Consider the following 14,027-nt stretch of genomic DNA (forward strand, 5'->3'; position numbering starts at 1 on the left):
TTGCGGGTGGCTGGTGTTGAATTGGGGGTAGTGGTTGTTTGTGGTTTGGTGGTTGGATGTTCGTGTGTGGGGGTCGCTCGGGTTGGTTGCGGTGGGTGGGCGGCAGCGCGCGGAGCCTCGCCTGCAGCGCATGTGTAGGCGTACGGGCTGGGGTCTCGCGGGTCTGCGCGCCGGTCTCCGGGCTCGCTGGGTTTTGTGTGTTTGGGGTGTTGTGTCTGTTGGTGTGGATTGGTGGGGTGTGGTTGTTTGCAGTGGGGTTGCGGGTGGCTGGTGTTGGTTTTGTGGGGTGGTTGTTTGCGGTGGGGTTGCGGGTGGCTGGTGTTGAATTGGGGGTAGTGGTTGTTTGTGGTTTGGTGACTGGGGGTTCGTGGGGGGGTGTGGGTGTTGCTCGGGTTGGTCGCGGTGGGTGGGCGGCAACGCGCGGTGCCTCGCCTGGAGCGCATGTGTAGGCGTACGGGCTGGGGTCTCGTGGGTCAGCGCGCCGGTCTCTGGGCTCGCTGGGTGGTGTGAGTTTGGGGTGTTGTGTCTGTTGGTGTGGATTGGTGGAGTGTGGTTGTTTGCGGTGGGGTTGCGGGTGGCTGGTGTTGGATTGGTGGGGTGTGGTTGTTTGCAGTGGGGTAGCGGGTGGCTGGTGTTGAATTGGGGGTAGTGGTTGTTTGTGGTTTGGTGGTTGGGGGTTCGTGTGGTAGTGTGGGTGTCACTCGGGTTGGTCGCGGTGGGTGGGCGGCGGTGCGCGGTGCCTCACCTGAAGCGCATGTGTAGGCGTACGGGCTGGGGTCTCGTGGGTCTGCGCGCCGGTCTCCGGGCTCGCTGGGTGGTGTGAGTTTGGGGTGTTGTGTCTGTTGGTTTGGATTGGTGGGGTGTGGTTGTTTGCGGTGGGATTGCGGGTGGCTGGTGTTGTATTGGTGGGGTGTGGTTGTTTGCGGCGGGGTTGCGGGTGGTTTGTGTGGAAGTGTGGCCTGTGTGTTGATTAGTGGGGTTGGTGCACATCATCCTTTAGGATGGGGGAAGCGCCTGCGTGGGTCCGCCCACGCGTTTGATAATTAAGAAGAAGTAGTTGCCGCTGGGACCCCATTTACAGCCGACGTGTCTGCGAGTTCTTCCTCTGGTGGGGTGTGAGTTTGGGGTGTTGTGTCTGTTGGTTTGGATTGGTGGGGTGTGTTTGTTTGCGGTGGGATTGCGGGTGGCTGGTGTTGTATTGGTGGGGTGTGGTTGTTTGCGGCGGGGTTGCGGGTGGTTTGTGTGGAAGTGTGGCCTGTGTGTTGATTAGTGGGGTTGGTGCACATCATCCTTTAGGATGGGGAAGCGCCTGCGTGGGTCCGCCCACGCGTTTGATAATTAAGAAGAAGTAGTTGACGCTGGGACCCCATTTACAGCCGACGTGTCTGCGAGTTCTTCCTCTGGTGGGCGCGCGTGCTGAGTGGGGCGGCCTGAGGTACAACACGGCCATAACAATAACCAACGGCTATTATTTCGTTGTCACCATTATAATGTAGGTACCCCAGAGGCGACTCAGACTGCTTTCTGCGCTTACAAACCATCATTTTGAAATGGGGTCCCACACATCTTCAGCTGGGCAAAGTGTACTCAGCCTGGGAGGGTTGTACTCTCAGTGGAGGAGAGGCTCAGTACATATAAGGATTAAAGAAAATATGTTTTCCCTGAATCCCTCATTAACCCGTTTCAACGGCCGTGCTTCTGGTGTTGTTCCATGGACATAGAAGAGGAGCGTCTTCCATTTCCATGGCGGCCATCTTTAGACAGTATAATCATTGATTGAACGGGACTCCACGCGTCCCGTTCAATCAATGAAAATACTTAATTTTTTGTTTTTAGCACCCCTGACGTGCGAATAGTCTTAGGACACCATTCGGGCAGGATGGGGTCTACACGCCATAATGTATTTGTAGAACTCTGCGACAATAGCCATTGCGAGTGTTAGGCGCATGAAAGTTACGTCGTGGCCTCAACCAATCACACGCAAGTTCAGTTCTCTAGCTAGCGCTACAATATCCGGATCCGGTCTCTTTCTGTGCTGTGGAGGTCCCTGTGTTCTGCAACTTTTTACTCTCCGTGCAAACCTCGCTTCTCGATTACGTTCAGGTTAGCGTTAACCTTAGTTTTTTTTCCATGGGAGGGGGCGAGTAGCTACAGGGCATTTTTTCTGCTACCGTGAAACAACTATGATCGTTGTGTGTCCGGTTGAGGCATGTAATGGGGAGCGAGGGAGGTCTCCGCAGTGTGCATGGTACTGTTCCTCTTCTAGTTTTTTGTGTAGGCGCTCGCACTAGGTACCCGTAGAAAATGTAACGTCTTTAAGAAATAGTTATTTGGTCCGTTTTTATATATTTGTGTCTCTCTCACCCCCTATCCGCGCCAACGAACGCTACCATCGTAGGGGTTTCTTGGACAATGGGCTGCTGGCCCGGGGTTGTATAAGCGTCTACTTAGAGAAACATTCTGCTCGTCAGCCCTTGCACCGAAATGATAGGCTGCCCAAATATGTCACATGGTTACGTTCAACATTCTTTAATGGATACTTCTGATTAGAAGTACTTAAGTTAAAATAAAAATCGGGAAGCCGAACATAATCTTTCAGAAACAATTGCCATGCACTTTACATTTCTTAAGCTTTGCGCCACTATTTTAGCAACCGTAAGCGGGGAAAAGACTAGTTTCTCCGTAATTTAAGTCAATTGATTTGTTTCCAAGCAATGTAGGTGTATCCATAAGTGAATCGACGTGTAATGTCCGATAACGCTTCAATTCTGTCTACACTTCAAATCGCACACCTTGAGATTTCTGGTGCCTTTACGCAGAAACCAGCAAGCACACGCGTAACTAACATTTCTAATTTTGGAGCCGTCTGACTATATATATATATATATATATTGCAACCTATCAGCATATACATGTTTTCCCTGGTGTTTTGTAAACAAACTGTTATTCTGCGTGTGCACAAGTTGCATTGAAAGGTATACTTCTATAATTTGAGGGAATCGCCCAAGGTGGCTGTGGCTGCAGCATCTGCAATAATGCACTGAATGTGTTTATATACTAAACATGCCACCCTTTTATTCTGTTCAAGGCATCACGCCTTTTGTTAATCCTTCCATCACAGATTGGGGAGGGCTCTCTTCCTTCATGCATCTTGACAGACTTCCTACTTAAAGCCCACGAATGCTCTCCATTGTGTTTGGCAGGAAGCAGAGATGGAACTGTCTGCCCCCAATCCTCATTCCTCCAGGGACTTGGGAGTTGCTGAAAGATTCTAGGAGGATTGCTGCTCCTGAGTGTGCACTGATGCACTTGCTCTGCAAGGCTGACACCAGGTGGCATTGAAATAGGTTATTTATAACGTGCTTAATACCCAGAGGTTTCTGAGCACAGACCAGTGTTGTCTTGCTTCCAAGGCGAGCACTTTGCCTTTGAGCTATCCTCCTGAGACTACATTGCAAGGACCTCCGGCTGGCTTTAACAGCTGGTACTCATCGTGGGTACCTTCCAGACTCTGGAAATCCGATGTGTTGCCCTCTACTGGAGACGTGCCTGCAGGATGGCTGAAGCTCAGCTGCCAGGAGTGCCTCCTGAAACTGTCTGGGGTCCGTGTAAGAAGTGCATCCATGAAGATCTCCGTTAAGGTCCCTTCACTGTGGAACCAATTCTGCATTTAAGCAGGACTGGTTAACGGTCACATTAGTAAACATCCATGCCAAAATCTACTTCCATTGAAAATAGTGGATGCTACCGCAGATGGCTCCAAGAGACCCTTTTGCCTTTTATTGGCCACTCCTCTTAGCAAAATTAAACTTCGTCTTCTATTGTAGTTATTGATAACACATTCCGTATTATGTTCCGCTTGAACTTTTATGCATCACTGTTTTTGCTTTGTCACCCCGAGTGGGACGGGTATGCCCAGACGTGGGTCCCGTGCCTGCTGGGCCTAGAGACCCAAGCTACTCCTCACTGATGAGCCCCAACAAGGGCGAAACATGTTTGGGGATGCTTGTGGTCTCGTGCAGAAGGGATGTGACCTAGCAGTTCGGGCTGGACTGCCCCTTTTGGGGTGGGGCCAAGACTGATTTGCATATGGTCTTTCCCCTTCTGTAATGGCTTGGCAGGCAAAGAACAGTGGTCTGGAGGGTTGCCCAGAGCAATGCCAGTGGTTAAGATTCATTCTAAACCTTCCAGCCATCACCTCTTTGTTTTTGCCCCAACAATGAAGCTGTCGTGATCCGCCCTATTCCCACCCCACGGATGGGAAAGCATTTCTCCCTGATCCAGTGGTAGAATTGCAGGATTCCATGGCCTTTCCTCAATCTAACCGTACTGGGAACGGTTTCGGGTCTAGGGGGACAGATCCTGACAACCAGTAGGGGTGTGTATTTAAACGTGCCATAAACGGTTGTCCATGGTTGGCAGGGTGAAGTAATAGGTTATTTCGGGGGCAAATGTGCATGTTGGGACAAAGCCGTCGTGACCTTTGTCTTGTTTTACAGTGGGCAAACGGGCCTTGTTTCGGTTTGTAGTAAACATCTACACGACTTCAACTAATGTACTTTTCTATACTAGTATTGCATGTTCTATTCCTGCACATAGAATAGTTTATTATATATGCTTTAATCTTTTGCCTTTAACGTGCACTCTGGTGGAAGATGTTGCGCTTTATCAATGACTTAGCTTATGTTATGTATAATCGCTCACTTCTCACTGTCATGAACAACTTAATTGAACATAAAATAGATGTTTTATAGTTTTGAGATCCGCATACAGTCTATTGCCAATATACATTCATGGAGACATATTTGGTGTGGCATTTCTGCTTTGATTTTGTTCTTTAGTCATGCAGCGTGACTACGGCCACGGGGCCTATGGCGGCCAGAACCAGCCTGCTTCTTATGGAATGGAAAGTAACGACCGGTAAGTATATATTTAATTCTCCTGCTTGAGTATTTAAGCCGCAGACGCGAAGGCTCCAGTTTAGTCTCCTACCTTAATTCATGATCGCGTTGCTTTTTTAAAGCAACCCTTTAAGGTTTTTAAATCATATCGTTAGTGTATAAACGGAGCCATTTTTTTGGTGCTGTGCCGTAAGCAAACGGTTGGTGTCTACTATTGAGAAGACTTTTGCGGGTACAAGTACCTCCATGTAAGATTCGGCCAGGTTTTCAGGTGACTATCATACTCGTGAAGAGGAGGGTGATGTACTAAGTGTACGCTTTCCCGTTACAGCATAGTGGCTGATAATGCACTTTTACAGCTACACTTAAGAATCAGTTTATTGTATATAGGTAATCCTCTAAGTTTCGCGCAACGCGACAGTGACCTCCGACTCACTTTGACAATGTGTTGTTGCGACGTTAAAGTTGCTTTACGCCCCTAAAAGCGTGACATGGACTCACCGACGCTTTCAAAGTGCAGCTTACGTTTTTAAACCACAAAATGTAGTTTAGCCTCATGAAGGGGGACCGCGCATTGGGCCTGCAGAAACTTTCGCTTCAGCCACCGCTGCATTACTGGAAGAGCTGGTTTAAATCGGAATTTAGTCCACGGCTGTTGCTATTCACTAATCTCTGTATGAACAACACAGTAAGAGGGCCTGTGTGATGCTCGCATATCGGGCTGCAATTACTCTGGAACAATGGCTATTTTTAAGGTGTTGACAAATGGACCAGGCTGTGGCTGCTCCTTGGACAACACAATTCATTTAAATGATTCTACTAAACTTGCATGAAGGCACGTAAAGAAATTTAAAATCATATTGTATGTCCCCTTCCCTTTAATGTAAGCCATAACCACGTGGAGCATTTTCTGATGCGCTTGAAACTGTTTGGAGGGGGGGGGGGGGTGGGGTAATGCTGGTTTTACAGGGGGAAGTGAAATGTATGCCATAAATGGAAAGCTACGTGCTCCCTGCTGTCACCCTAACCTTGGGTGGCATCAAAGGGGGTGCGTGTGCTTTATAGTACTATAAAGGGAAGCCTCTTTGCAAATTTGAAAGGCCTGTCCATTCCATGTGTTTATAATTTATGGTCTAAATTTCCCTTGTACCTGACTATTTGGATGAATGTGACCGTTCAATATTAAAATAATGCAAATGTCAAACGTTACTTTTTTTTTAAAAAAAAAATGTAATTTCCTTGTCACCGGGCATATCGTGCAGTGACCTAGTTGAGAAATGGTGTGTGCCTTGGGATTTCGTCTGGTTATGTCCACGAGTATGCTGTCCATTCACTGACGACCGAGACAATGCTTGTAGTGGTGTGGACTAATGTTTAAAGTACACGCTTTTGAATCAAAACTAAGCTTGGGGTAGATCCTGTCGATTGGGGTGGGGAAAAACTCCTTGGCCTACTTGTAATTTCTCAAGATCACTCGGGCTGTGGTCTTAACAAGTTTAGCAGTGGCTGTCGTTTTTTGCGGTAACCCTCCCATTGGAAACTGGTTTCAGTTAAGGTGCCGTCATAGTTTTTGGGTGCTATTGCGCTTTCCCATAGCAAAGAACAGGTTTACACACCTCAGTCTGCAAACTGATTCGGTCCTGGAATACTGTGCCTAAAACGTAACTTTACGAGCGTGCCACGAAACAGCAAATAAGGTGTGCTTAAAAATATCACCCCTCCTGCTATCTGGCTGTAAGGTTCTCGGCTGTCCTCATTAGCAGCACCCATCCTGCTGTCTGTAACCTACTGACTAGCTAAAAGAGCCTAGACGCCCGTGGGTTAAGTGCACTATTAGTAAAAGTAACTAATTTGACCTCCCCTTTTCAAATGCTTGATATCGTTTGTATAACAGTGTAAAATGTAGTTCTCGGGCAGTCGCTTTTAAGCTCGGTGGACTTTCAGTTAAGCAAACTTAAATGAAGCCTGGCATTCTAATTGTCCTTTACACCAAATACGTCCTTTTACACGGGCAGTGTTTTCACGTGTAATAATGAGATCTTCTATTGTGTTTACGGAGCTACTGGATTCTATTTGGTATTCCTCAGCCTGTACTTTAAAATTATCCTGGTCTGCAAGCATGTCTCCCTTTTACTATGAAGTTTATCTTTCAGAAAGGGGGGGGTTCTTTATGAACTTTTTATTCCTTTCTGCCAAACATTGTACGGCCAATTGTTGCACACTTTTTTTAACTTGGATGAACACAACTTGAGTCACAACTCCTGTTCTATATAGAACATGCACGTCTGTTTTCATGCAACTGTTCAGTGCGTTTGAAATCTCCGCTTGGGTGCAGTGCCTATTCTAGACCTCGCAGGACTTGCTTGTTCAGGTTAAAAGCTACATTTGCACCAAGGAGTAAGATAGTTCAGAAAAGTGGGCCTATTCCTTTCCTCAGGGTGATGTTTGGAGTTTAGGGCTGGACCCGAATTTCATTCATGGTTTCCTTGAGGCCATTTGAGGACTGTCGTTATGACTTGGCCTCTTAATTAACTACTGTAATATATGTTCCCATCTGGTCATCAATGAAACCTGCCCAGCCCTACTCAATGTAAATATAAACTGTTGAGAAAAATATATTTTAAGCAATGTAGTTGATTAATGTCAACTGATTTGTATTTTGCAATGTTATGAAACCAGTAAGCTTACTTTATTTTTATTTTTTTCCCCTCACTGCAATTTTTCCAGGTTTGGACCTTATGAGTCTTACGACTCCAGGTCTTCTCAGGGTGGGCGAGATCTTTTCAGATCTGGCTATGGGTATAATGAACCCGAACAAAGCCGCTTTGGAGATAGTTTTGGTGATGGATTTGAGAACACCTACCGGAATAGCCATGACAATTTCGGAGGTAGAAACCAGGGCGGGTCTAGCTGGGATGCACCGTACTCACGTTCACAAATGAGACCTGGGTTTATGGATGACAGAGGAAGAGGCGGTTACTCTTCCTACGGCGGTTTTTCTTCATCCCTAATGAAGCCTGCGCCTGCAGGCTCCCGGGGCAGAGGAATGCCTGCTTATCCTGAAGGTGCGTTTGGAGGCAGAAACTATGATGCTTTTGGAGGACCGTCATCAGGCAGAGGTCGAGGCCGTGGAGTAAGTACAGAATCTTTTCAGATTCTTTTTACAATAGTCACTTTGAACTATTTCATTTTAAAGACCAGAACTTTAAAAATGGAATGTACTGTTTTTCGACTTGGTATCTTGTGAAGGGGCTTAAGATGTAAGCAAGTCTTCTTGATTCTATCTTTGAAAACAGTATACCTGTTTGAAAATACAAAAGAAAATCTTGTCAAATTGGTCTGTAAATATTGTGATCCAAGGAGAGAAAGGTAACCATTTATGGCTGGCTTTTGTAACGACCGCTCCGTTGTTACAAAAGCATTTGAATCGTGTTTAAGTTTTATTTTCTGATTTAAAAACCAGGCTGTAGCTGCTTCCTGGTGCTTCCATTATTAACATTTTGGAGCATTTTTACCTTATGGTGAGCACTAAAGCTTTACTGAGCATTAGTCTCATAGCTTGTTTCAATTCTGTTATCCTAACACAAAGCTAGACTTGCATATAATGTCCATTTACAGCACTGTTTTTTGTTTAATGTTGTCAAATCTTTACTTTTAGCAAACATGGTAAAATGTTGCGGCTTAATTCTTTTATCCGGATTTGAATATATTTGTTTTTTTGTCATGTTTACATGTCCATATGTACTTGTATATTCCACAGCTAGGCTTTATTTTCCTTGCCATGTTACACACCACACCTACCTGTCAAAGCTTGTATTAAACCTGTCATTTCAAGGCAGGGTATTGGAATGTTTTATCAAAGTTCTAGAATATGCATGTAGGTGGTAACCCTTTAGATCATGGTAGTTGCATACAAAATGCCATTGGTGTTCTTCTTCACATTCGATTTTTAAAACTGGGTAGCCATGTACCTGTACTGTGATCACATCTTAAATGATTGGTTACATTTCACAGCATCAATGATGAGTGTTGAGTTGGGATGTTTCACTTGGGTTTACCTTTGATAAAAGTGATCTTTGTGAAAGTAAGATTTTGTTCAGAGTTAATATGCACTTTAATTTGCTCCTATGTTAACATGATTCTTGATATATATATATTTAACCATTTGCAGCAAATGGCGGATTTTGGAGGAGCGTTTAGGGCTGGTATGAATCCGTCCAAAGCTGGAGCTGCTGGAAGAGGAATGAAGAGAAAAAATAATCCTCCTGGTGATAAACCTACTGAAACGGTTGGCAAGAAGGCAAAACTAGCAAAGCCAGCTGCAGCTGCAAATGCAGCTAACAATGCAAGTAACAAAGTGGGTAAGTTTATCTTTTTATCAGTTTGTAAGAAGTCCATGTATTGGAAAAGATTCCCCAGTTGTTCCTTGTGACATTTAACCTAGGCCCTTAAGCAAATTGTAGACCTCACACAGGATTTGTGTATATTGGGCATAGTCATGTTTTTCTTCTGTCAACCAACACCAGTACGTTTTTTGTGTTTTATTTTGCGTGTACTGTGATATGGCATTTGTAATGGAGGGGGAAACTGAGGGAAGACAGACACCGATCTTACTAGGCCAGGTGTAATTCAGATCGCGCGTGCATGGAAAGGGATAAGCATGGGCGGGGATTGGAGAGGGGACAATGCAGTACATGGGATAATGGAATAAATAAGATAAGAACGGCCAGATGGTGGCAAGGGCAGTGCTGGTAGGGGTTCCTGTGGGGATGCAGAACAATCCCCAGGTACGGGGGTTGCCAAACAGGCAATGCAGGTGTGCAATTGGAGGGGCCAGGGCCCGAGATCCGAAGGGTGGTCAGGTAACCAATGCAGTTTCAGCCAGAAATTCAGCAGAGCAGAGGCTAGGGGGGGAGAAGGCAGAAGCAAAGAGGAAGGTTTTGAGGTGCTTCCAGAGATGTTTTCCCTCAAGTTTCAGGGAGGCAGGAAGGCTGTTCCAGAGTAAGGCCCATGCTGAAGAGCGATTGCTTGGAGAAGCAACTGACCCTGGGGGAGTTGGAGGCGGATGAGCGAAGCACTTGAGTAGGAAGATATTTGGGAAGAGAGAGTTGAAGGTATTATGGGCCCCAGAAGGCTTTGTGGGCAAGCAGAGGGTTTTGAACTTAATCCTCGCAGCCACTGGGAGCCAGTGTAGAGATTTCAGTCCTGGAGAGATCCGATCCGTGGGCTTGAGGCCAAGGACCAGTCTCGCAGTCCTTTTCTAGATAAATTGCGGAGAGTAGAGGCAGGCAGATTTAGATAGACTGTTACAATAGTCCAGTCTAGAGGGAACCGGGGCTCTGGAGACTGTTGAGCTTCTGGGGGAAGAAGAGGAAGGGAAAAGTACCTCTGTGGAGGTGTAACTGGTGGTGACTTCTTGGAGATGTGAGGAGAGTGGAGCCGAAGGTGACGCCAAGTTTTTTAGCCTTGCAGGTAGGGGGCCAAGGGAGGCCGGCCAAAGAGTTTCAGGGAAGGGGGAGTGGGTGCATCTTACTGGCATTACGGCAGAGGTCATTGGCTGCACACCACTCCTGGATAGCAGACAGAGGTGAGGGTAGGAGAGGAGGCGGCCGAGGGTAGCCTGAAAATAAACTGGGTATCATCCACATAGCACTGAATTGGGGCAGAGAGCGGTGATGCGTTGGGCTAGGAGCGCCAGGTATTGGTTGAACAGCCAGGGAGAGAGGTTGGATCCTTGGGGGACACCACAGGTAGAGAAAAAGATATCGGAGAGGAAGGGCCCAAGATGGACCTGGGAGGAAAGAGGTCGGCCAGAGCCTGACCAGTGATACCCTTTGCAAGTGTTTAACCTATCAGGGTTTTCAATATATTCCAGCCTTAATATTCATGAGGAAAAATGTGCATACATTTGGAATCCTTGTATGCAAATTTATCTCCTGAATATTATTGCAGAGTATACTGAACCCACCTGGTTTGAGATAGACCAGCCTTTATTGGCCTTCAAAAGAAAACCAATAATTATTTAGGTTTTCCTCTTGACACGCTTCTAAATGGAAATGTCCCATTGTTTATTTACACCGCACCATGTATGTAGCCTCGAAGCGCCGACCTCCTAAAACGAGCAATGGCAACAGTTTAGGTTTGTGGACTTCTGCTAGCCACTTCCTTGGTGGTATTAACTGACCATTGATGGTAGACGGTGCCAACTGCTGTGAATAATTTGTATATAATGCCTTCTACTTGTTCACAAGCCGATTTCTAAAAGGACTTGAGAAAGGGACACGCCTTCTGCTTCTAAATGGAGTGCTGAAGGTCATTTCTATTACACCAGTAGCATGTTTAAAATGCCAATAAGTAATCGCGCGCAGGATGATATCAATGACTAGCCATTGAAATCCTTATTTAGCTCACTTACATTTTCAAAATATTATTGGCTTTTTCCAATATTAGATGGTGTGCAGGGGACAGGAGGCTTACTACTGTGCATCTTCTTGCTTTATAATTCAATATTTGCAACATTGGGGGTGCACCTCTGCTCCTTTTCCACAAACCATTTACAGATCAACCTACTTACCCCACATTAAAGGTGGTTGGTGTAGTTGGTTCCTCAATGTGTGCAGATTTCTCTAGGTTGAAGTTACTCTGGGTGTATACCTTGAACGTGCCATGTGTGCAAACCGTTCCACACATGTCTTGGCTTTAGATTATTTCTTGGCTTTAGATTAAGTGTTTTGTTAGGTTTAATATTTTTCTGTAAAATGTACCAGGTTAAAGCCCCCTTACATTTCAAATTATAAATGGGTCTACCGTTGCGTTTTCAGAAGGGTTTTAACAATGTGTTCGAATTTCCTGTGCTGATTTCTGCTGGCAGTTATCTTACTTATGACTAGGCAACCATCGCTGCTAATTTGCAGGGCACCTCGTCGTGCAATAGTTTATGATGGTTCTGCTTGAATCCTATGTCGTTGGATCTATGGATTTTCTGCTTTTAAGCTTGCACCAGATGCTAAAATGCTTTGGGTTACAAGTAAAATGCATCTCACTTTACTCAATTTAAATGGGAGACAAGGTAACTTATTTAACACTGCACCGTTGTCACATTAACATCCACCTATGTCTCCTGGCCACATGTTGGGTTCTGCCTTGCAGAAGTAAGAGTATGGGATAAAATTCCCACTCTGCCCTCACACTGCTACAAACCAAGCGCCAGCACAACAGTAAAACTGGCATGGTTAAGAGATGCACGTCATTTGCTGTTAGTGGTAATGTGGGCCGAGGGAAGGCTGTTAAGCGGGCTGTGAATGTGATTCAGTAGCGACCCAAACGGCAAAGCCATAACGGGAATGTCCAGTCAATGGTCTATAAAATAGGTTTGCGTTATCAAATCTGAAAAATAAAAAAATGGAAAAAGCACTACACACCCACCCCTGAGGAAAGAACCAAAGATCGTACAATGCAGAAGTTGCGTCTACCACCACCCACATCCTAGTTCGTCTTTGCCCCCCACAGAGCAAAATCATGAACTGTTAATAGGATGCTCTAAGCCAACGAGAAGGCAGAGGCCGCCTGTCTTACGGCAGCATGGCCGCGCACCCACCCGGACACTGACCTCCCAACCCCATCGTCTCTTGAGAACTCTGGCATCCATCCACTCCCACTTTTCTCCAAACTGTACATGGAAACACTTTGGAACCATCCTGGCGCAACACAACATGCATGTGATATGCATATCGTCCCTTAAAACCTACACTGTGCAGTGCCTTAGATTTATCAAGTCCTGGGTGTCCAGCGCTTACCTGAACCCCCTCCAAGACGAATGGTGTTGGGCTGCAGTAGGAAATTGAACACCCCGACATCTGGCTTTGCTCTCGGCTATGAACCTAGAAGACCCACCTGACCGCCTGCGCCAAGACACTTGGTTCTACATTGAACTCCTCCTTCAAGGAGGACTTGCATGGCTTTCTCTGCTGTGGAAAATTAAGCCTGTCATCCCAGCAAATAACTTCTGGTCTAATGTCCAAACCATGGTCCTCACACCTGGATGGTGGCGATCCCCTTCTGGAAGCCCTTACAGCGCCCACCCTGGCACCCGAGGTGTCCTACATGGTGCCATACTGCACTGGCTCTGGCTGCGAGCATGCATCACCAAGGCCATCCCCCATCAAGTCACCAAGCTACCTTGCTGATGAGTTCTACAATCCACCGAAGTAACAGTATGTGCATGCTTTTAACTCCACCGGTCTGTATGCCCCGAGAATCGGGAACCTCCTCCCCATCAACACGACACGCCCCTTCGCTTCTACATTTTAGAAAGGTGCTCCACTCTGAAGGGATGACTCCTCCCACACACTCCCCACCAAATGCAAGGCTGGGTGATCTGCACCTTCCTGCGTTGTTGGCTTGCTTGTATCTCTGATTCTGTCCCTTTGAATTCCACTCCAACCTCTGCTATGACTTGCAAAGTGCTCAATTGCTTCTAGAACCTAGGTTTGGCTCAATGAGTAGCCCAAGGATGGGCACACTACACTTTTCATTGACACGTGTGAGTATGTTCACACTTTATTTTCTTTATGGGGCAAAGCAAAATAGTGCCTACACTTGCAGGTAAACCAACTTTGTGAAACAAGATGCCACAGTGTAGCGGATGTGGAAAAAACCTTTTCAATAAGAGTAATTCCAAGAAAATGCAGGTATGTGAGGAGTTCGGCAGTCCTTGGTGGGAAAGTAGCCTTTTGTGCAAATGACGCCTTGTTAAATTCTTGCTACTGTGTCTTGTTCCCACATATGCATTGCTTTGTTGCTCCTGCCTTGGATTCATGCTATACAAACGAGTGTCGCACAAAGCACATTTTGGCGTTCCCTGGAGTGAGTCCTCCCGTAGGAGACCCTGGGGGATGAAGATGTTCTCCAGCAGCAATGGAGAGTCTGGTCAAATATCCTAGGATGGAAAAATCGGGGGCAATTGCTGTGCTGCTTGTTCAGCAACCACTGAGGGTGCCAGCAACAGCACACTGACCGTAAGGCCATTGGCAAGGTTCTTTACTAGTGATTGGGAGATTCTAAACCCTGGAATCGGAGCCAGAAAGCGGAAATGCTAAAGATTTTTTTTTTTTTTTGACACTTGGG

The 14,027-nt window shown here is 46.2% G+C and overlaps 1 protein-coding gene across 4 annotated transcripts in view; it reads left to right on the forward strand.

Annotated features, from left to right (window-relative positions):
* Window positions 1-1,305: 1,305 nt before the first annotated feature.
* LOC138541450 (DBIRD complex subunit ZNF326-like) overlaps window positions 1,306-14,027 on the forward strand; it is an 86,399-nt gene continuing 73,677 nt past the window's right edge. For 2 of the 4 annotated variants that reach the window (XM_069641760.1, XM_069641761.1), the window contains exons 1-4: window positions 1,306-1,492; window positions 4,842-4,920; window positions 7,629-8,034; window positions 9,073-9,262. In XM_069641760.1, the coding sequence (XP_069497861.1) occupies window positions 4,844-4,920; window positions 7,629-8,034; window positions 9,073-9,262 (673 nt within the window). In that variant the 5' untranslated portion in view covers window positions 1,306-1,492; window positions 4,842-4,843. Of the gene's footprint in view, window positions 1,493-1,931; window positions 2,104-4,841; window positions 4,921-7,628; window positions 8,035-9,072; window positions 9,263-14,027 lie in introns of those variants that run through there. The other 2 variants (XM_069641758.1, XM_069641759.1) reach the window with 1 other exon arrangement.

This window comes from Ambystoma mexicanum, chromosome 1q (assembly GCF_040938575.1).
Source record: "Ambystoma mexicanum isolate Mex_15411 chromosome 1q, UKY_AmexF1_1, whole genome shotgun sequence".
In the NCBI taxonomy this organism is placed as follows: domain Eukaryota; kingdom Metazoa; phylum Chordata; class Amphibia; order Caudata; family Ambystomatidae; genus Ambystoma; species Ambystoma mexicanum.